Source organism: Salvelinus alpinus, chromosome 21 (assembly GCF_045679555.1).
Source record: "Salvelinus alpinus chromosome 21, SLU_Salpinus.1, whole genome shotgun sequence".
NCBI classification, from domain to species: domain Eukaryota; kingdom Metazoa; phylum Chordata; class Actinopteri; order Salmoniformes; family Salmonidae; genus Salvelinus; species Salvelinus alpinus.
In genome coordinates, this window is record NC_092106.1 from 5934884 (window position 1) to 5957574 (window position 22691).

The 22691-nt window shown below is 45.8% G+C and overlaps 1 protein-coding gene across 1 annotated transcript in view; it reads right to left on the bottom strand.

Annotated features, from left to right (window-relative positions):
* Positions 1–5667: 5667 nt before the first annotated feature.
* LOC139547677 (mitogen-activated protein kinase kinase kinase 10-like) overlaps positions 5668–22691 on the bottom strand; it is a 35116-nt gene continuing 18092 nt past the window's right edge. Inside the window, exons 2-11 of the mRNA XM_071356668.1 lie at positions 15293–15473; positions 14884–15032; positions 14038–14213; positions 13606–13852; positions 13219–13341; positions 12856–12994; positions 12594–12706; positions 12160–12425; positions 11378–11906; positions 5668–8380 (exon numbers count right to left, since the gene is read on the bottom strand). Of these exons, the coding sequence (XP_071212769.1) occupies positions 7968–8380; positions 11378–11906; positions 12160–12425; positions 12594–12706; positions 12856–12994; positions 13219–13341; positions 13606–13852; positions 14038–14213; positions 14884–15032; positions 15293–15473 (2336 nt within the window). The 3' untranslated portion in view covers positions 5668–7967. The remainder of the gene's footprint in view (positions 8381–11377; positions 11907–12159; positions 12426–12593; positions 12707–12855; positions 12995–13218; positions 13342–13605; positions 13853–14037; positions 14214–14883; positions 15033–15292; positions 15474–22691) is intronic.

A 22691-nucleotide genomic window follows, 5' to 3' on the forward strand; every position in this document is an offset into this window, starting at 1 on the left:
AGTTTAGGAGAAAGGAAGTGGTGTAACACATATCAAGACCTTAGGCCAATTCAACTGTACACCCTGACCCCTGCCCTGTCACAATGGATGGAGGTCTGAAAGCCACTGACCCAGACTTGTCCCTGAGAGAGATTGTCCCCCCAGTACAGTACAGATCAGGCTAGCTAGCAGGCTACATCGCTGTCTTTTTAATACGGAATAGTCTTCAGACAAGCCGGCCTTTGCGCTCATGTTCAATCAATCTTTTTTTTCGTTTTCAGCTTGTAGTATCTTGTCTCTATTTCTGGATGGTTTTTCAATTCAAGGGCTAATTCAAGTGTTTGTAATTTGTCCTTTGATAATTTTTTTTGTCTTCTGTTGATATTCATTGTACTTACAGTTGTTATCAGTTGTTATGAAGCAAAATGTGTGCCCTTCCTCTTTCTAAGGAACGAAACAAACTAACTCCCAACGGACTCGCTGTTCCGCTGTTTAACAGGTGTGTTTTTGTGAACCGGTGTCTTGAATCTGTTGTCCAATCCCCCCTGGAATGTGTTGTGTTGTCAGACTGTTACCCCCCCCCCCCGCCACTCCCACCCCTCTCCGCTTTCTAGCTAATGATGTCACAATGGAAAATAGCCAGTGGAATTGAGGTTCCATCAAAGCACCCTTGGCTGCACAGAGTTCTCCTCTGATTTTTACTCTGAGATCCTCTTCCAGGCCCTTCATCACTCATGCTGAATCTTCCCAGACGTCAGTGACATCACAAGACACTCTTGGCAGTGTTCGTGCAGGGAATCCGATCACACATGCTGTATCCGTCTGAAGTGTATCAGCCGTCTCAATCCGGTCAATTAAAAACATCAAGCGTGCCCTTTGAGATTCCGAATTTGGTTGTGTGTATTTTGATAGATATCAGTGTTGCAACAAACAAAGAAATCTGTTCAGAAAATAAATGATTACAAAATACAAAAAATCGCTGTCTCTATAGGCAGATTACACAGCAGTAGTGATAGACCAAGACAAGGGAGGATTGTGATTGGGGCAAGGCCAGATAATGACCTATTACGCATACAGACCATCATGCCACTGCATACTTTCTAAATACCAATCCCAGTGATGTTGATAAAGCCCGAAGGGTTTCTACGATTTATAGAAATACTTAGATGTACCTGCCCTGTTCTAAGGAGAGGTTTGAGTTGACCTTAATTCCGCCATCTAATACCGTGTAACCCAGTTTCCTTCACCCTATGTGCAAGCCAAGCCCCTGCATGGTAATGTGTGGCTCAAAGGGGAAGCCATTTTGGATGTCAGGGATAATGTCTGGTTCATTGCTTTCTATAACATGGCAGGTTGCTCCCCCCTTTCCAATGTATCCCACGAATATCCTCTATGCTCCACACAAATGTGGAATGGGTTAATGGAGCAGTCAGCGGTATAGCCTGAAAAGGACCTCGGTATCTTATATCTTGCGTAGGGTCAATTGATGAGACTTATATGGTCCCATACAGAAAGAAATTAGGGTCAGCCGCAGTGGTCCGCCTTGGCCAAGGTGAGAAGAAGAATTCCAAAAGAACTTCAGACGAGTGGATAATACAATATCAAAACGATAACAGATCTCATCATTTGCCTGTGGCCTAATATGAGGGAAATTGGGACCAAAGTGTATCAATAAGAGGAGGCTGTTGAGGGGAGGGACGGCTCATAATAATGTCCGAAACGGTGGAAACCATGTGTTTGACGTGTTTGATACCATTCCACTATTCTGCTCCAGCCATTACCATGAGCCCGTCCTCCCCAATTAAGGTGCAACCAACCTCCTGTGGTGTCAATGGGACTCTGGAGAGACAGCAGTGCGATGCCTGGAGCAAATTTGTGTGATTCAGAGACGCTCCACTGTAGAGGGAAATGGGCAAGCAGCACCACTAACACAGCAGGAGTGCAATGTCACTCTGAAACTGTGGAGATGGGATTATGTTAAAGCAGTGTTGTGAAGAGGTTTGGGGGAGGTTTACACCTTGGTACAGAAACACGGTGTGGAAAAACCTAGAGGCACCAAGAACTCTCTTTCTGCGCTCTCTATTTCTCTCTCTCTCTCTTTATCTCTCTCTCTGATTCTCATTCTCTCCACCTCTTCCCCTCTCTCCAAATCTCTCTCCATACCTCTATCTAAATTACAATCAAATTGCTTTATTGGCATGATGTTTCAATGTCCATATTGCCAAGCCTACTTTGCAAATGGATATATATTTAACAATATTAACATCATAATTTTTTAAAATAATAATAATTGGGATTGTCAATGAAATATACACTGAGTATACCAAACATCGGGGCATGGACTCTACAAGGTGTCGAAAGCGTTCCACAGGGATGCTGGCCCATGTTGACTCCAATGCTTCCCTCAATTCCGTGTCAAGTTGGCTGGAACCGATTGAAGTGGATTTAACAAGTGACGTCATAGCTTTCCCTGGATTCACCTGGTTTTGTCTACGTCATGGAAAGAGCAGGCGTTCTTAATGTTTTGTGTACTCAGTGTATATCTCTCTGCCTCTTAGTCTCTCAACCTCACCACTGTGCAGTAGTGTTGTATTGGTTCCTATGGCTGGCTGAGCTGGGCCTACTCACACATGGCCATCTTGGGAATAGCATATCTCCCCATGGTCCTATCATCCTGTTGTTATCCCAGTGTGCTGAGTCATTATCGCTCCATGTCTATGGTTACTGTCTACACATAAAAACAGGTCAGGGCTAAGTTCTTCCCACCCCTGGCCTAACATGACCCATTATGAGATAAACAAAGGAATGACCCTGGACCAGTTATTGTGGGCATAATGTTACAACGTGCTGTCTGTGCAAATATAGATAGAGAGAGACATCGTCTCGTTAGCAGTCTAGTTGTGAAAAGATACGGCAAAAGCACAAACTAAAGTGGGAAAGTATATACTGGCAGTTTTTCTTCTCTTTCCTTTGACGTCATTGAGGTACATGTTTGTCAAATGTCAAAGTCGTTTTTTGTGGTTATGAAACAATTGTGAACAAAATACGAAACTGAAAAGAAAATCGAATGGCTGTTAAAAGCTTTACTTTATTGAGTAGTTTTAACAATTGATGAGCACGCAAGTGAAGGGGGAAGTGAGTTTGGTGTACCTACACCACAGGCTCTCTGTCACGGTGTCTGTGTGTGTGTAGATGTTAAGTAGGATTTGTTGTCCCCTGTTTTGGGAAAGTCCATACCCTACTCGAAGAGTTTATGAACCCCACAAAGTGACAGTGGATCTCGTTGAAGAAAGTGGGCGTTGGAGAAACGAACCAGTTACACAGTCGACGTTATTTATGAGCTACAGCTGCGAAGAATTCCGCGAATCTGTTTTCCTTTCTTTTCTCTCGTTTGCTTGTACCGGAAAGTAGGACTTGAAGATGAGTACGTCATGGTTATAAGTACATTTTTCCCATTGGACCATGTGAGGAAACGTCCATTCACTATTCCGAATCCAAAACATTGGAGGACATGATAACTGGTTACATTGAACTGCTAGCCCAGGAATGCACTATTGATTGGTAAATGACGACTATAAATAAAGTTGAAAAGGAAAATTAAATTGTGCCTGCGTGATTGTCTTCAGGGTTGTCTGAGTGCATGGTGATACCTCACTGTAGGAGGTAACAGCAACACACAGTCAGACACACACACACACACACACACACACACTTCTCTATGCCCACCCCTCTCCCTCCCTTGCTCCCCCTCTCTTCTCCCTCCAAAGGTAATAATCTCTGTTACTACTGACTGCCCTGCTTAATTGCTCCCTGAACTCCAGAGCGAGAGAGGAGGGGAGGGGGTGGAGGAGAGGAGTAGATGAGAGAGAGGTGCTGAGAAAGGCATTGGAGGAAAGATGGAGGGGGAGAAAAAGAGGGATGGTGCGAAGAGATATCCCACTGGGCACACAGTGGTTGAATCAACATTTTGTCCATGTCAATTCAATGAAATGACGTTGAACCAATGTGGGATAGACGTTGAAATGACATCTGTGCCCAGCGGGGCAGACCTGCTGAAAGGCGCTAGGGGAAAGATGGAGGGAGAAAAAAGGAGAGGGGAAAGGAGGAGAGATGCTGAGCTATGACAGTGAGAAAAGAGCAAGATATGGAGGAAGCAAGAAAGCACATCAAAGGAGGCAAAAAGACAACAGGGGAACAGGGATATGAACAAACATAGACGCATTGTGTGTGTGCTTATGTCCCTAGGCTTCAGACAGGGACAGAGAAGCATTGTGACGCAGCTACCTCAGCAGAGGTGAAACCCAGACTAGCGTCTGTAGGTGAATTGAGGATATACATGAGACCTTGCTAAACAAATCCTTATTAAGTCTAAAACACCTGTCCATTTCCTCCATCATCCCTTTTCCTCTTTTCTTGGTTGTTGCTTTTAATAGCATTGCCGCGGATGTGAAGAGTGGTTGCTAGGCAACTGGCAGGCGTCTGGAACTGTGTTGGATCGGCGGGTAGCACTGACAGACAGAGCAGTGAAGTGGATCGGGACTGTGTGTGTGTGAGAGTTGTTTGTGCCTTCTAATTGAAAGCCTCTCATTTAGTTTTCAGTTTCGATGCATATATTCATAGTTCCATGTTTTTATTCATTAATTCCATGTTACAGATTAGCTGAATGAACAGCTGACGTTCTTTCATACTCCTCACTGCTTGTTGCCATGAGCCCTGTTTATACCAGGTGCTAACATGTGTTCCATGTCTTCATCTTGTCCACATTTTGGTTGTCCCCACATTTTTAGACAGGTATAGATGATTAAAAGACTCATTGTGGTCTGTTTGTGATCAGGTCTTACTGACCACCTCCTGAGGTAGTCAGGGATGCATTGTCTGGATATCTTACAAGTGTAGAAGGATCTGTACAATGAAACAATTTAAATCAGTATTTATTTTGAAACAATAACTGTCATATTATTTGTATACAGGGACATCTGGTGACAATGCGGACACATTTTAGTACCATGTGTAGATGCAACGGCTAATATGTGGGCACAATCAGAATGTGGACAAGATCAGGACAAAGGACGTACGTTAGCACCAGGCACAAACTGGGCTATGAAAGCACCTGATAAACCTGTTAGAGTAAGTCGGGTGTCTGAGATATTGAGATGTCTGTTGTGTGATTCCAGCATTATGTTAATCCAACATATCTGATATCTTTGCTTTACAAGATTCCCACAGGTCACCTACACAATTCTGTTACAAAGGCAAAAAAAATCCTAGAGGGATCCTGTAGAACTATTTAGGTGGTCTCATGCTCAAGTGGGAGCAATCTCTTAATACTCATAACAAAAGCCAGAGGAAAAGGTCAGAGCGTACAACTCCACAGAAGGAAACCTGAAAGATACCCGTGAACAACTAAATGACTATCAAAATGCACAACCGGCTACCATGCTTGTCCTAGTAAGTATATTTGGCTCAAAGTGACAGCTTTGATGACATCTAGAGGATGATCACTGTTATTGCAGCCAGGCATTTATCCTGCTCACAGGGATACAATATAATGTGTGTTATTTGAAAAATAAGCCATGGAAATGTTCAGCTATTACAAGCATTAGAGCACATGGTAGAATATAACGACAGTCAACGTTATGGATATAACTCCACCGAGCGAGTGACAGGAACAGCAGAGACACAAGCAAGCACCTCTCTTCCTCTTTTATTACGTCATTCATTCAATCACTCATCAGCGCAGCTCAACAGTCAACAACACATCACTCTCATGTATCCCAGAACGTCACAGATTGAGACAGGTCGTAGGCAATCTCCCATCCATACTGTACATGAACGTCAGTCTGTAGTTTTCTTGGTTTTCCTTGGTCGGTCTGTGTTAAATTACCAAATATATAGGTATATATATATATACAGATATTCCGGGAAAGAGAATCATAATAACAAGAATGAATCATTATTTCAATTATAACAATCATTTTAATAAATACTCTGAGCGTTCTTAACCACACAAGGAGAATAAGGATGAGTTTTTCTCACCCCTCTACCTATGGGATTGACATCATCCCATACAAATAATAACACTCACTAAATACACACACACACACACACACACACACACACACACACACACACACACACACACACACACACACACACACTCACCCATACACACACTCCCATACACATAGTCAAGTAAATACTTGTATGTAGCCTTGACCAACTGTGCCATTAAAAAGTGTCATTCTTCATCTTCTTTCAGGAACCACACAGTATGGTGCACTCATGGGCCTGCAAGAGAATACAGAGTTCTCTCGATTCGCCGTCCACATCCCAAGCACCTTGTGTCAAGTCCTTCACAGTCTGTACTCTTGTGACACGGACATGTCAATGTCAATATCATGGCTCTTTAACCAAAGATTGGTCCCTATTTTCCCTTCAATGATGCTATATCACTATCCAGTAGGTGAGGAAAAGGAAGTCAGGGGTACGGAATGTGGGAATTCGTTTTTTTGTAGAAAACAGGTAGTATTCATTAACCATTTATTGCAAGTGGATTAACCCTAATTTCCCATGGTCCTCCTCTGCTCTCAGAGGACGTTTGCTTAGAAACCCCAGCTTATGAGTTTCACACTTTCCCTAAATTCCTTGGATTTCCAGAAATACTGGTCCAACAATTCCCGTATTTCCTGCTTATTCCAGGAATCTTTCAACCAGGATTTCTGGTAAACCAGGGAATTTTGGAAAAAATATTGGACATTCTGCAACCCTATGAGGACATTAGGTTCAGAATGAGGGAGAAAAGCATCCTGTTTCGGCTCCCTCACAACAGATTGGCTAGTTCTACAGTACATCCTTCACACTAAAATAACATGCGGTAACAAAACACAAGCACACATGCGCACGTGCGCACCCACACAGACACACAGTGTACACCCATACAGACACACAATTCGCCAAACCAATAGAAAATGCTGTGCTAAAAAGGTTATGGCTGGAATGGTTCAAGCATTGAGAAAAATAAAATGAATTTGCTGTACAGAGCTGAGGAAATAAAGTCCTGTCAATTGTGCTGTGGAGCTTAAAATGGCTTCCCTGTTCCTGTTGCAGTCTTTGGGAGAGGGGGAGGACAGAGACCATCCCTATACAGGAAGATGCTATGTAGAGGTGGACATGAGCTCTATAGAAGGTGATGCACAATAAGAGGGCAACTTACGCACTGATTTGGAAGTCCCTCAGGATTTGAGCGTCTACCTACCACGACTACATGTAAATATGAAGGAGGGGCAGCAGGGCCCACATGAGGGGACACCCAGAGGTGCTCTCATAACAAATCAGGCCACCCCCACAAAACAACTATTAACATGGACACTTCAAGGGCACTCCCAAGAGAGTAATTCCAACCCTGTTGCGATGTGAATGTGTCTACGGCTGGCAAAGCTTCAGCCCTAGTCTTTGGGGAAGGAGCGAGCAGAGACAGACACGACACCTGCGTAGAGAGAGGCAGCGAGTCAACGGGGTGGTTGAGCAGAACGAGTACTACTGCAGCACATGTAAATCGGGATGAGCACTTAGAAGTGTCTGTCTGGAAGTGGAATGGCTTACACGTTTCTTCCTTTTAGCGGACAGGTAATATGCGGAAGGTTAGCAGGGCACACTGGTCACTAGGGCACTAAAGGTTTGGACTCTAGGGGCTGCGAAGTGGTCACTTAGAGGAATGTTGTCCCACACTGGGCGGCTTTGGAAGGGACACTAAGACATGTGCTGTCCCAGATGCTGGGTGTGTACTAGGAGCACTAGGAGACTAGGGGGCACAAGGCTTAGGAGTGACCACCAGGAGAGAGGTATATCCCGCAAAAGTGGGCTTCAGAGTGGACACTAGGAGAAGTACTGTTCGCAAAGGGATTGGGTACCAGGAATAAAGTGTGCACACTAGGAGTCTTTAAAGTGTGCACTAGGAGCAGTGTTGCCCATATACAGTAATGTGTGGCCTAGCCGTAGTTCTGTCCACAGAGCTGTGCAGCCTGGTGCTGTTCACACAGGGGCACGGTGCCGTCCAGATCCTGTCCATCCACGTCCATGTCCATGAGGTTAGGCTTGGCAGTGCCAGTGCTGGCACTGCTGTCCCCAGAGCCCAGGGGACTGTCACAGCTGCTGCCCGGGGACGAGCTCAGGGTTCTGGACAGGGAGCCCAGCTTCCATGGGTCCGGTCGCACCCTGGCTGGTGTGGGCCGAGGCCGGGGTGCGAACTCCAAGGTCTTGGGCCTCTCCAAGGGACTGATGATGGTCAGGGGCTCCAGGACCGGGACGGGGACAGGCGGAGCAGGGGCCTTGCGGCGGACGACCCTTGGGAAGAGGCTGGAAGGGTCAGGGAGTCGGGGGATGTCCAGGGTCTCCTTGTAACCTGAGAGAAGAGAGAGAAATACAGAGACCAGAGGGAGAGCAGAGGGAGAGAGATTATATGGAGGGGAGAACAACATGAACACTTTGTTGACATGGATGGGCCATGCCAGAGCCATGTGTTTTTTTAAAGTTCATGTGTAACTTAAATATACGCTGAGTGTACAACCCACCCCAGTTGTTTCAAGTTGGCTGGATGTCCTTTGGGAGTATGGACCATTCTTGATACACACAGGAAACTGTTGAGCGTGTGTCACGCCCTGACCATAGAGAGCCCTTGGTTCTCTATGTTGTTTAGGTCAGAGCGTGACTAGGGGGGGTGTTCTAGTCATTGTATTTCTATGTTGGTGAGTTGTATGGTTCCCAATTAGAGGCAGCTGGTAATCATTGCCTCTAATTGCGGATCATATTTAGGTAGCCTTTTTCCCCACATGTGTTTTGTGGGATATTGTTTGAGTGAGTGCATGTAGCACTACGGTACTTCATGGCCGTTGTTTGTTCCTTGGTTTGTTTAAGTTTCAATAAAATAATGAGGTGGAACTCCAATCACTCTGCGCCTTGGTCCGTCTCTCCTCACGACCGTGACAGCGTGAAAACCCCCGCAGCTTTGCAGTTCTTGACACACTTAAACCGGGGCACCTGGCACCTACTACCATACCCTGTTCAAAGGCACTTAAATCATTTGTCTTGCCCATTCAACCTCCAAATGGCACACATACACAATTCATGTCTCAATTGTCTCAAGGCTTTAAAATCCTTCTTTAACCTGTCTCCTTCCCTTCATCTACAACGATTTGAAGGGGATTTAAATAGTTACATCAATAAGGGATCATAGCATTCACCTGGATTCTGGGCTCCCGGATTAGTTGCATTGACCCCCCCCCCCCACCCATTTTTACGCTGCTGCTACTCCCTGTTTATTATCTATGCATAGTCACTTTACCTCTACCTACAGTTGAAGTCAGAAGTTTACATACACTTAGGTTGGAGTCATCTCGTTTTTCAACCAATCCACACATTTCTTGTCAACAAACTAGAGTTTTGGCAAGTCGGTTAGGACATCTACTTTGTGCATGACACAAGTAATTTTTCCAACAATTGTTTACAGACAGATTATTTCACTTATAATTCACTGTATCACAATTCCAGTGGGTCAGAAGTTTACATACACTAAGTTGACTGTGCCTTTAAACAGCTTGGAAAATTCCAGAAAATGATGTCATGGCTTTAGAAGCTTCTGATAGGCTAATTGACATCATTTGAGTCAATTGGAGGTGTACCTGTGGATGTATTTCAAGGCCTACCTTCAAACTCAGTGCCCCTTTGCTTGACATCATGGGAAAGTCAAAAGAAATCAGCCAAGACCTCAGAAAAACAATTGTAGACCTCCACAAGTCTGGTTCATCCTTGGGAGCAATTTCCAAACGCCTGAAGGTACCACGTTCATCTGTACAAACAATAGTACGCAAGTATAAACACCATGGGACCACGCAGCCATCATACCGCTCAGGAAGGAGACACATTCTGTCTCCTAGAGATGAACGTACTTTGGTGCAAAAAGTGTGAATAAATCCCAGAACAACAGCAAAGGACCTTGTAAAGATGCTGGAGGAAACAGGTACAAAAGTATCTATATCCACAGTAAAACGAGTCCTATATCGACATAACCTGAAAGGCCGCTCAGCAAGAAGAAGCCACTGCTCCAAAACCGCCATAAAAAAGCCAGACTGCGGTTTGCACATGGGGACAAAGATCGTACTTTTTGGAGAAATGTCCTCTGGTCTGATGAAACAAAAATAGAACTGTTTGGCCATAATGACCATTGTTATATTTGGAGGAAAAAGGGGGGAGGCTTGCAAGCCGAAGAACACCATCCCAAACCGTGAAGCACGGGGGTGGCAGCATCATGTTGTGGGGGTGCTTAGCTGCAGGAGAGACTGGTGCACTTCACAAAATAGATGGCATCATGAGGGAGGAAAATTATGTAGATATATTGAAGCAACATCTCAAGACATCAGTCAGGAAGTTGAAGCTTGGTCGCAAATGGGTCTTCCAAATGGACAATGACTCCAAGCCTACTTCCAAAGTTGTGGCAAAATGGCCTAAGGACAACAAAGTCAAGGTATTGGAGTGGCCATCACAAAGATCTGACCTCAATCCTATAGAAAAGTTGTGGGCAGAACTGAAAAAGCATGTGTGAGCAAGGAGGCCTACGAACCTGACTCAGTTACACCAGCTCTGTCAGGAGGAATGGGCCAAAATTCACCCAACTTATTGTGGGAAGCTTGTGGAAGGCTACCCAAAATGTTTGACCCATGTTAAACAATTTAAAGGCAATGCTACCAAATACTAATTGAGTGTATGTACACTTCTGACCCACTGGGAATGTGATGAAAGAAATAAAAGCTGAAATAAATAATTCTCTCTACTATTATTCTGACATTTCACATTCTTAAAATAAAGTGGTGATCCTAACTGACCTAAGACAGGGACTTTTTACTTGGATTAAATGTCAGGAATTGTGAAAAACTGAGTTTCAATGTATTTGGCTAAGGTGTATGTAAACTTCCGACTTCAACTGTATATGTACTGTACATATTACCTCAATTATCTCGACTAACCTGTGCCCCCGCACATTGACTCTGTACCGGTACCCCCTGTATTATTCCTCGCTACTGTTATTTTATTGTTTATCCTTAATTATTAGTTATTTTTCTATTTTCTTTTGTCTTTTTCTTTCTTTCTTTCTTTTTTACTTCAGTTTATTTTAGTAAATACTTTCTTAACACTTCTTTTTCTTAACTCAATAGTTGGTTAAGGGCTTTTCACTGTAAGGTTGTATTCGGTGCATGTGACAAATACAATTTGATTTGATTTGATTTACCCGGTCAGTCTATGTCATGGAAAGAGCAGGTGTCCTTAATGTTTTGTCCACAGTGTTTTGCTTCCTGTTCTTCAATCAAAAGCTCATAGTGACATCATGCTTTCCCAACAAACTCACCTGCATGTAGGGGGAGGATGCGGGGCCCTGGTGGGGGCGGCATGGGCATGCTGCCGTCCGAGGGGGTCCTGCGGTGCCCTAGGGTTTGTGCGCGGGGGCGTATCGCCCCATCAGAGGGGGTGCGTCTGTGCCCCCTGTTCATGGTTGCAGACACATGGGTGGGTGTGAGGGACTGATTGGGCTCCCTCTTGAAGCTCTCTGCCCTCAGATCCAGGAGAGGGTTAACGGATGGGACGGGGGGCACCGCGGGGAGGGAGAAGCCCACTCCGGGGGTCAACGGCAAGTCCTCAAGGTCCGAGGGAAGGAGGGATTTGGTGGAGTTGCAGTCTGAGAGGGAGGAGAGGGAAAGGAGGGTGACGGAGGGAGAGGGGTCCGTGCAGGGGAGAGTAGAGTCGCGGTGGCGGGACAGAGAGAGGGACAGGGCGCGGCTCGGAGGAGAGGTGCTGCGGCGGAAGCGACCCGTTCGCTGGAAAATGCTGTCCTTTTTCTTGCGCTGCTCCTCTCTAAGGTCCTGCTCGTCCTGTTGTACCTAGACACACACATGGAAACTGGTCAGTTCTTACTGGCATCTACTGTACAATCTACGGTTGTATGATGTCAACTGACACACATACTTGACCTTGTCAACTCCCAGGTGTAGAGTATAAACCATTATTCAATGTATTAAGAGAATCTCTACAGCAGGTGGCAGGATTGACTTGTTTGTTGCCATGGTTTGGGTCATTTTGTCCATCTGGGTGTTACAGACCCTTTTCCTGCTCCTCCCTTCCTCCCTCCGTTACCTGTAGTCTCCCCAGCTGTAGCAGGTCCAGCCCCAAACCTACAGAGGCCAGTAGGGAGGCACAGCCCAGCAGCAGCAGGTCGCTCTTCTTCCTCTGGCCGCAGCGCCGCAGAGAGTCCTGGTAACCCAGCCCGCTCCCTAGCCCAGCAGGCCCCAGCCCGGGCCCCAGCCCGCCACACGAGGGACCTCCCTCTTCCACAGACCCGTTACTGCTGGTCTCTGGGGGCATCAGAGACCCGGGCGACTCCTCCAACTCACAGTGCTCCTCTGTCAGAGAGAGAGTGAGAGAGAAAGAGAGAGAAAGAGAGAGATAAGAAAGTGTGAGAGGGAGAACAAGGCATTTCAATCAATCAAGAGTCTAACTGATTTTGTGTCCATAGTATGTTTTACAATCTCTTTTCTGTTGCAGAAATAGTGATAAACACAGAGACTCACCCATTTCATTGAGGCTGGAGAAGCCGGCGGTCATGGGGGCGTGTTTTGGAGACTTGCCCAGATTCGGGGCACTAGAGGACCACACCTTGCATCCGTCGCCTAGCGACTTCAACCTGCAAGACGAAGAAGATTGGGTCAATAATGTTTACTGATACCATACACCAAACACTCGCCAGAATAATGTTCAGAGATGATTTGAATATGCAAATGCAAAAATCAGAAAGGGTAGCAGGCAAGTTTGTTTTTGGACCATGACTGTTACCTGTCCTCTCCGCCCAGTCTCTCTTTCTGGAGGGTGGAGCTGGGGCCCCAGGTGCGTCCCTTCTTTTTGCTAGCTGCCAGGTCCTCCTTCTTACACACGGCACTGCGGCCCCATGTCTTACTGCCATCGCTGGGCGTCACTGAGGGCCACAATAACACAGGTGTTGTCGTTATAACAAAACAAATCAAATTCCTGATGTGCAGTGAGCGTAACAAAATGTATTCACTTGCACACAAGATCCAGGGAGGGAATCCACAATTTGGGATTATATTGACACAATAGCGTCCCTCACAATTGAATAACTGGTATTAACTTTTGGTTCCCCTCAACCCCTGTCTCTGTCTCCCCCACAGATCAACTCACGTCGTATGGCCCTGAGGCGGGGTATGACCCCTGGGCTGGCTGGAGGTGTGGTGCTCTCATTGCCCTGGGGTTTCCTCTTATCCACGCTCGGAGACGCCTGCACTGTGATCTTATGCTCAAAACCTGTGTACATACAAAACAGGGAGGAATTAGAGTCAAAATTCCAAATTGCTTGGTTTTACAGAAATCCTGGTGTGAAGATTCCCGGAATCAGGAGGGAATAAGCAAAAAAGCTGGTAATCTTCCAACTGGTATTTCTTGAAAACCTGTGGATTTTGGAAAAGTTACCAGAATTTTGCAATCCTAATAAGAATAGAAAGAAAAAATAATGATGCCCTATTCAAATAATAGGATAAATGTTTGGGTGCAATATCTGCCACCACCCACCAGAGGGCAGACTGATGCTGTTGCTGTCTCGGCCCAGTTTGAGTAGTCTGCTCTTTTTGAAGTGGCCCTTGCGCTTCTTGACCCTGGGCTTCTCCTGGTACATCTGGTGGATGATGATGTTGAGTTCACGCTCTACAATATCGATCTCTCTCTCAGCCAGCTCCTGCTCTCTCCTCTTCAGCTGCTCCTCCTGCTCCCTCTGCTCCTCAGCCGCACGAGCCAACGCCTCCTCCCAGGAACGCAACTCCTACAGGAGAGAAGAGGGGCATGTCAAGGAAATGGAGCATTTGGAACAAAAATGTAGATGTAATGTTACAGCAACATAACACCCTGTCGAGGATCTTCACATTGCCAAGGCAACAGCACTTTGCAACGTACACTTTGTGGGGGATGTTGACAACATTCCCACATGACCGTGTGGGCTCCTCTCACCTTCTCTTTGGCCCTGAGCTCGTCAAACATCTGCTGGATCTCCAGCCTCCAGTCCTCCTGCAGAGAGTGGAAGGACTCCAGGGGCATCTGAAACATGGCCGACTGTTCGATGGCCAGCAGTCGCATCAGGATATTAGTGAAGGACGGGCGACTGTGGGGGTTAGGACTCCAGGACTCTGAGGATGGGGAGAGGAGGTTGAGTGAAAATAACTTTCATGTAAATTCCCAAACAACAAAGTACAGTCTTTTAGATGTACACATCTCCCCTCCACCTCCACCACTGAACAGACCGCAGTGCTCTGTAGCACCACTTGCCCTCAGATCCCAAACAATTGCTTATAGACAGACAGAAAATATTTCAAGTCGTTGGAATGGGCAGAGGAAAAAGAAAGAGGAGAGGAAAGAGAGGAGAGACGGGAATAAACAGAGAGCAGACACAGTAGAGAGGGGTGACAAAGGAGAGATTAAAGGATGAACAGGGATAAGACGGAGGAGAGGGAGAGAGGGATGAAGAGAGAAAGAGCATTAGGAATGCATGGAAATAGTGGAGAAAGAAGTGGAGCGAGAGACTATAGAATCACCAGTTTGCTGACTGGGAGGTGAACCTACTCTCACTCTGACCTCCAACAATAATAGACGTGAAACTGGGCTGACAGGAAGCCATCTTGGCTCTCATCAATAAGTGAAACTGGGCTGACAGGCGACCATCTTGGTTCTAATCAATAAGTGAAACTGGGTTTACAGGCAATCATCTTGGCATGTGAAACTGGCCTGACAGGCAACCATCTTTGCTCTACTCCATAGGTGAAACTGGGCTGACAGGCAGCCAGCCATCTTGGTTCTTACCTGCCAGCAGGAGTGCGAAGGGCTCGGGACAGGTGGACGGGACGGGCAGGGTCAGTTTGTTCATGGCCACTCCGTACGCCACGGCCAGCGCATCTATCTCACGGTACGGAACCTCTCCTGTTAGCAGCTCCCATAGCAACACCCCGAAACTGAGGAGAGAGAGACGGGGGGAGACGGGGGGCTTAAAATCATAGGCACTTGTCACGATTGCACAGGCTATTCATATATTAACTTAACACACCCTTTATGTTACCTACTATATATGGCAGATGTAAATTGCCCCTGAGGGTATGAATAGTGGAAGTATTGAAAGAACAAGGACACTAGCTACTGACTGTGGGTGTTGCATGTGCACCATGCTGTGTGTACTACATGTCCTACAGTAAAAAAAAACTGTACAGTGTTGTACCTCCAGACGTCGCTGCTCTTGGAGAACAGGGAGAGTTTGATGACCTCGGGGGCCATCCAGGCGTAGGTGCCCGCCGCGCTCATCTTGGTGGTCTGGTGCCACTCCCGTGCCAGGCCAAAATCTGTGATCTTCAGGGTCCTGCCACCCAGATCCTCCCTCTCGATGGGCTCCAGGATCAGGACTGAGGAGAAAGAGGGAAGGAGATGGCGAGAGAAGGGTGTGGGGAAAGAGCGGCGGACAGAAGGGGGGAGAGAATAGGTGGAGAGAAGGGAGAGATAGTTTGAGTTTGTCATGCATACCACTAACTCTACTACTCTCCGTCCTCCAACAGAGGCCCTTATCCAAAGCACAGCACACCCTACCATCACATACATCGATAGTAGGTGTAGTTATTGACAAAAGCAATTCAGGTTAAGTGTGTGATTCAAGGGCAGTGCAACCTGGGGATTATCAGCCAGTATCTGACCCTAGTCACCTGGCCATATTCCTCTAATAGGCTATAGGCCATATCTGTCATAAACTTGTATTTTCCTCAGGTCTACACTCAACTATTGACAAAAGGTTTGGTCAGAGCAGTGTTCAGGTCTCTGCCTCGCCGACATTATGCACTGTACCCAGCACGTCCGTTCTGAGAATTTCCATACGATGTTGCAACCGTTTCAAAGTCTCTGGGTGACAGAGGTGAGTTGGCTTTTCCTGTTGAACTCCCAGCATTGGCCTTTCTGCTCTCTCCTGTCCTCTCCTCTCCATGCACTTCCTCCTTCATTTCCGCATGAGGGCTGGCTATGGAAATATTTGGAGTGTACACAGTCCACAGTGCTGGGAGAGAGGAGGGGATTGTACTTGCTTATCTACAGGCGCATGCAAAGGGAGGCGGGGAGAGGCACAGCACACAGCTGAGTCTTTGTTTAAGCACACGCACACTGACACAGACACACACAGACCTGGCTCACGTGAAACAGGTGTGCCTCTGAGACTCATTATATGCTGACAGGCAGCTAATGTCCAAACACACGCAATCAAAAGGTAATGTCAAGTACAGTATATATAGTATATATTGAGTCATCACAATTGATCAAGATTTCACCATATCATGGGCTTTTCTTAATCTCCCGATGCCGACCACTATTCATCAAATAGCATTCTGACATTTCCTTTTAGGACAATCAACAATGTTCTGGGTTCAATGGCATGATAACATACTGTATACAGTGCCTTCAGAAAGTATTCATACCCCTTGACTTCCTCCACATTTTGTTGTGTTACAGCCTGTATTCAAAATTGATTAAATATATTTTATTTCTCACCCAACTACACACAATATCCCATAATGGCAAAGTAAAAACATGTTTCTTAGACATTTTTGCGAATTTATTGAAAATGAAATGTAGAAATATCTCATTTACATAAGTATTCACACCCCTGAGTCAATACTTTGTAGAAGCATCTTGGCAGCGATTACAGCGGTGAGTCTTTCTGGGTAAAAGACTCGAAGAGGTTTCCACACGTGGAGTACGTAACATTTGCCCATTATTCTTTTCAAAAATCTTCAAGCTCTGTTAAATTGGTTGCTGCTCATTGCTAGACAACCATTTTTAGGTCTTGCCATAGATTTTCAAGTAGATTTAAGTCAAAACTGTAGCCCGGGAAAATTCACTGTCTTCTTGGTAGCAACTCCAGTGTAGATTTGGCCTTGTGTTTTAAGTTATTGTCCTGCTGAAAGTTGAATTCATCTCCTAGTGGAAATCAGACTGAACCAAGTTTTCCTCTAGGATTTTTGTCTGTGCTTAGCTCCATTCTGTTTCTTTTTTATCCTGAAAACTCCTGAGTCCTTAACGATTACAAGCATACCCATAACATGACGCAGCCACCCCTATGCTTGAGAATACGGAGAGTGTTACTCAGCAATGTGTTGTTTTGGATTTGCACTAAACATTGTATTCAAGACAAAAAGTTAATTGATTTGCAATTTTTTTTTGCAGCATTACTTTAGTGCCTTGTTGCAAACAGGATGCATGTTTTGGAATATTTTTTTATTATGCACAGGCTTCCTTCTTTTCACTGTTGATTAGGTTAGTATTGTGGAGTTACTAAAATGTTGTTGATCCATCCTCAGTTTTCTCCTATCACAGCTATTAAACTCTGTAACTGTTTTAAAGTCACCATTGGCCTCATGGTGAAATCCCTGAGCGGTTTCCTTCCTCTCCGGCAACTGAGTTAGTAAGGATGCCTGTATCTTTGTAGTGACTGCACTTTGGACTACACCATCCAAAGTGTATTTAATAACTTAAACAATATTATTGCACACAGAGTGAGTACATGCAACTTATTATGTGACTTGTTAATCACATTTTTAATACTGAACTTATTTAAACTTGCCATAACAAAGGCGTTGAATACTTATTGACTTAAGACATATCAGCTTTTCATTTTTCATTAATTAGTATAAACTTCTAAAATCATAATTCCACTTTGACCCTTATGGGGTATGTGTGTATAGGCCAGGGACAAAAACTAAAAAAATATTACAATTCAGACTGTAACACAACAAAATGTGGAAAAGTCAAAGGGTGTGAATACTTTCTGAAGGCACTGTACAGTATATCACAAAAGGACTTATGCAATAGTTGGCGGCTCATTTGGTAGAGCATTGCACTTGTAACGCCAGGGTTGTGGGTTCGATTCCCACAGGGAACCAGTACGGGAAAATGTACGAACTCACTACTTTTAAGTTAAGAGAGATAAGAGTGTCTTCTAAAATGCAAATATCGCCTGTCTATTCGTCAACATGCACATTTGTGTCCGTGTGTGCATGCGTTTGTATGTTTCACATGATTGTGTGTGTATAGCTTCCACCCAAGTCTAATCTGAGGGACAGGGAATAGGGGACGGCTGATGACAATGATAATAAGCCATTGTCATCCCCCAGCTCTCTTTTTCTATTTCAATACCACTGTCTCGCTCTCTGTGAGGGACAGCTGTCTCCCCAGGGCTGGCTGGGCTCTGTTTGTGTGTTTGTGTGTGTGTGTGTGTGTGTGTGTGTGTGTGTGTGTGTGTGTGTGTGTGTGTGTGTGTGTGTGTGTGTGTGTGTGTGTGTGTGTGTGTGTGTGTGTGTGTGTGTGTGTGTGTGTGTGTGTGTGTGTGTGTGTGTGTGTGTGCGTGCTAGCGTGCGTGCGTGCGTCGGTGAGTGCCTGTGAAAGATGGAGACAGTAAAAGAGACAGAGAAAGAGAGAGGCAGAGAGTGTGAGAGAGGCATGAATGTTGTGCGTCTGTTTGCATGTGAAACTGAGGGTGTCTGTGTCTGTCAGAGTCCGTGTGTGTGTGTTTGAGTTGGTACAACTTTAAAGTTGGTGTTCGACTACGGTATGTGCGTTGTACGTAGCAGTGTGCGAATATGTGGGGCGTGCTAATGTTTGTGTCTGTGTATCTCAATGAGCTTGAGAGCGAGAGAGGGAGAATGTGTACAGATATCTGTGATCAAAGCAGAGGCACCTGCTCTCCACTAGCTCTCATGTTGTCACCATGTTTTCAGCTCCGGCGCAGCATTTCACAGTGTAACCACACTGATAACCTATACAAAATATTGAAATATTTACACATCTACTGTAGCTAAGCTTGAAAAACAACACAGTGCCGTTCTTGTTCATACATATTATTCACAAAGAGGTAAAGTATTCTCGTAATGCATGGCATTAATGTTGACGTCAGTTACCGGCACTCAAAAAAACACGAAGTGCCATCTACATTTTTCGAGTTTCCATTACCTTCCTCCGCCACTGCCCAGACATAACCACCCCCTCGTTCTTTCCTTCGATCCCTCCATCCCCCCATCCCCAGCCACTGGACCCTGACCCTCATAAGAGAGCAGAGGAATGTTGTGAGTCACTCTTTACACAGAGGACAGATAAAGACTAACCATGGAGACTTAACCTCAGGGATTAGTCTTTAAAGAGGCAATCTGCAATTTCTACATCCATCTTGCGATTTGCCACATCCATCATTTGGATTATTTTTATCCATAGCTCTGTCTATCATTTTGAGAGTGGTTACATTTCTCCAGCCCCATCCCTCAAATGTTTACCAAAACGGGGTGCCCGCTTTGTTAAGGTTAGTCATGACAACAGGTTATGTTAAGTACAGGTGGCTGATACACATTGGAGGTGGAGGGGAGGGAGACAAGACTAAAACGCTTATTACTGTACTGTTATTATGCATCGATCACATACATTTATATATGAGTAACTATTACTATTAAATGGGAAGTTCCTTGGTGTCCACATCACCAACAAACTATCATGGTCCAAACACACCAACACAGTCGTGAAGAGGGCACAACAACGCCTATTCTCCCGCAGGAGACTGAAAAGATTTGGCATGGGTCATCAGATCCTCAGAAAGTTCTACAGCTGCACCATCTAGAGCATCCTGACTGGTTGCATCACCGCCTGGTATGGCAACTGCTCGGCCTCCGAGTGCAAGACGCTAAAGAGGGTAGTGCGTACGGCCCAGTACATCACTGGGGCCAAGCTTCCTGACATCCAGGACTTCTATACCAGGCTGTGTCAGAGAAAGGCCCTAAAAATTGCCCAAGACTCCAGCCACCCTAGTCATAGACTGTTGTCTCTGCTACAGCACAAAAAGCGATACCGGAGCGCCAAGTCTAGGTCCAAAAGGTTTCTTAACAGCTTCTACCCCCAAGCCATAAGACTGCTGAACAGCTAATCAAATGGCTACCCGGACTATTTACATTGATTTTCCTCACAGCTTAACCAGTTAGTCTACTTTACTTTGGTGTGGGGTGACTTTAATGTGCAGGGTCATCAACCTCAGTTGTTATGGTAACCAGGGCAGAGGTCGTGCTCTGTCAGACAGGAAGCTAAGGAGCTGAGACTGAGACAGAGAGATGAGCCTGGGAGAACTAGGTAGATTTGACAACACAGTTAGTAAACAAGCATAGTGGCCTCACTGACCTGGACCCCCCTATGCTCCTCTTCCCCCTCCTACTCTGTCCTCATCCCTCCACTCCTCTCTATCTTTCCCTCCCCTCACTTTCTTTTCCTCCAAACTCTCTTTCACTTCTACCTTCCTCCCCATCCCTTCCTGTCCTTAATACTAACAAGAAGCATATGGCTGAGCTCTTTAATCACACCTTCATTAAGCCAAGATTCCTTGCCCGCCCAACACTTCCTCATCTCCCAGCCCTTCTAATGCGACTAGCCCTGATGCTCCTCCCTCTTTTTCCCCTGCCCCGCTACAAAGTTTCTCCCTGCAGACGGTCACTGAGTCTGAGGTGCTAAAGGAGCTCCTTAGACTTGACCCCCCAAAAAACATCTGGGTCAGATGGTTTAGATCCTTTCTTCTTTAAGGTTGCAGCCCCTATCATCGCCAAGCCTATCTCTCACCTTTGTAACCCGTGGCTACTCTCTGGGGAGGTTCCCAGTGTTTGGAAGGCAGCCACGGTGCATCCTTTATTTAAAGGGTGAGATCAAGCTGATCCTAACTGTTATAGGCCAATTTCTATCTTGCCCTGTTTATCAAAAGTGTTGTAAAAATTGGAAATAATCAACTGACTGGCTTTCTTGATGTTTATAGTATTCTCTCTGGTATGCAATTTGGTTTCCACTCAGGTTATTGTCACACTCTGATCTGTTTCACCTGTCCTTGTAATTGTCTCCACCCCCCTCCAGGTGTCGCCCATGTTCCCCATTATCCCCTGTGTATTTATACCTGTGTTCTCTGTTTGTCCGTTGCCAGTTCGTCTTGTTTGTCAAGTCAACCAGCATTTTTGTTCTCAGCTCCTGCTTTTCCCAGTCTCTTTTTTTCTCACCCTCCTGGTTTTGACCCTTGCCTGTCCTGACTTTGAGCCCGCCTGCCTGACCACTCTGCCTGAGCCTGCCTGCCGACCTGTACCTTTGCCTCACCTCTGGATTGTTGACCTCTGCCTACCCTGACTCTCCCAAAGAGTGCAGTGTGTCAAGTCAGAACATCTGCTGTCTCCAAGGGAGTATGCCATGCTCTTCTCAATTTACATCAACAACATACACTAGATTACCAAAAATATTCCAAAATTATTCCAAAATCATGGGAATTATTATGGAGTTGGTCCCCTCTGCTTCAACAGCCTCCACTCTTCTGGGAAGGTTTTCCACTAAATGTTGGAACATTGCTGCGGGGACTTGCTTCCATTTAGCCACAAGAGCAATAGTGGGGTCGGGCACTGATGTTGGGCGATTAGGCCTGGCTTGCAGTCAGCGTTCCAATTCATCCCAAAGGTGTTCAATGGGGTTGAGGTCAGGGCTCTGTGCATGCCATTCAAGTTATTCCGATCTCGACAAACCATTTCTGTATGGACCTCGCTTTGTGCAAAGTTGGAAGCACATAATCTTCTAGAATGTCATTGTATGCTGTAGGGTTAAGATTTCCCTTCACTGGAACTAAGGGGCCTAGCCCGAAACCATGAAAAACAGACCCAGACCATTATTCCTCCTCCACCCAACTTTCCAGCTGGCACTATGCATTGGGGCGGAGAGCGTTCTCCTGGCATCCGCCAAACACATATTTGTCCATCGGACTGCCAGATGGAGAAGCGTGACTCGTCACTCCAGAGAACGCGTTTCCACTGCTCCAGAGTCCAATGGCGGCGAGCTTTACACCACTCCAGCCGACACTTGGCATTGCGCATGGTGATCTTAGACTTGTGTGCGGCTGCTCAGCCATGGACATTCAATGTTTACTCACTACGCTCTTCAGCACTCGGTGGTCCCGTTCTGTGAGCTTGTGTGGCCTACCACTACGCGGCTGAGCCGTTGTTGCTCCTAGATGTTTCCAATGCACAATAACAGAACTTACAGTTGACCGTGGCAGCTCTAGCACGGTAGAAATTGGACGAACTGACTTGTTGGAAAGTTAGCATCCTATGACGGTGCCACGTTGAAAGTCACTGAGCTCTGCAGTAAGGCCATTCTACTGCCAATGTTCGTCTATGGAGCTTGTATGGCTGTGTGCCCGATTTTTATACAGATTTTTATACACCTGTCAGCGTCGGGTCTGGCTGAAATAGCCGAATCCACAAATTTGAAGGGGTGTCCACATACTTTTGTGTAGTATAGTGTAGTTCAGGAAGGACTCAACATTAGGACCCCCACCCCGACTGGTGTGATTAATACCTCTGAGGGTTTATAGCTTCAGGTAGTCACATCATACAAGTACTTGGGAGTATGGCTAGATGGTACACTGTCCTTCTCTCAGCACATATCCAAGCTGCAAGCTAAGGTGAAATCGAGACTTGGTTTCCTCTATCGTAATCTCTCCTCTTTCACCCCACCTGCCACACTAACCCTGATTCAGATGACCATCCTACCCATGCTAGATTACGGAGACGTAATTTAGAGAGAAGGCA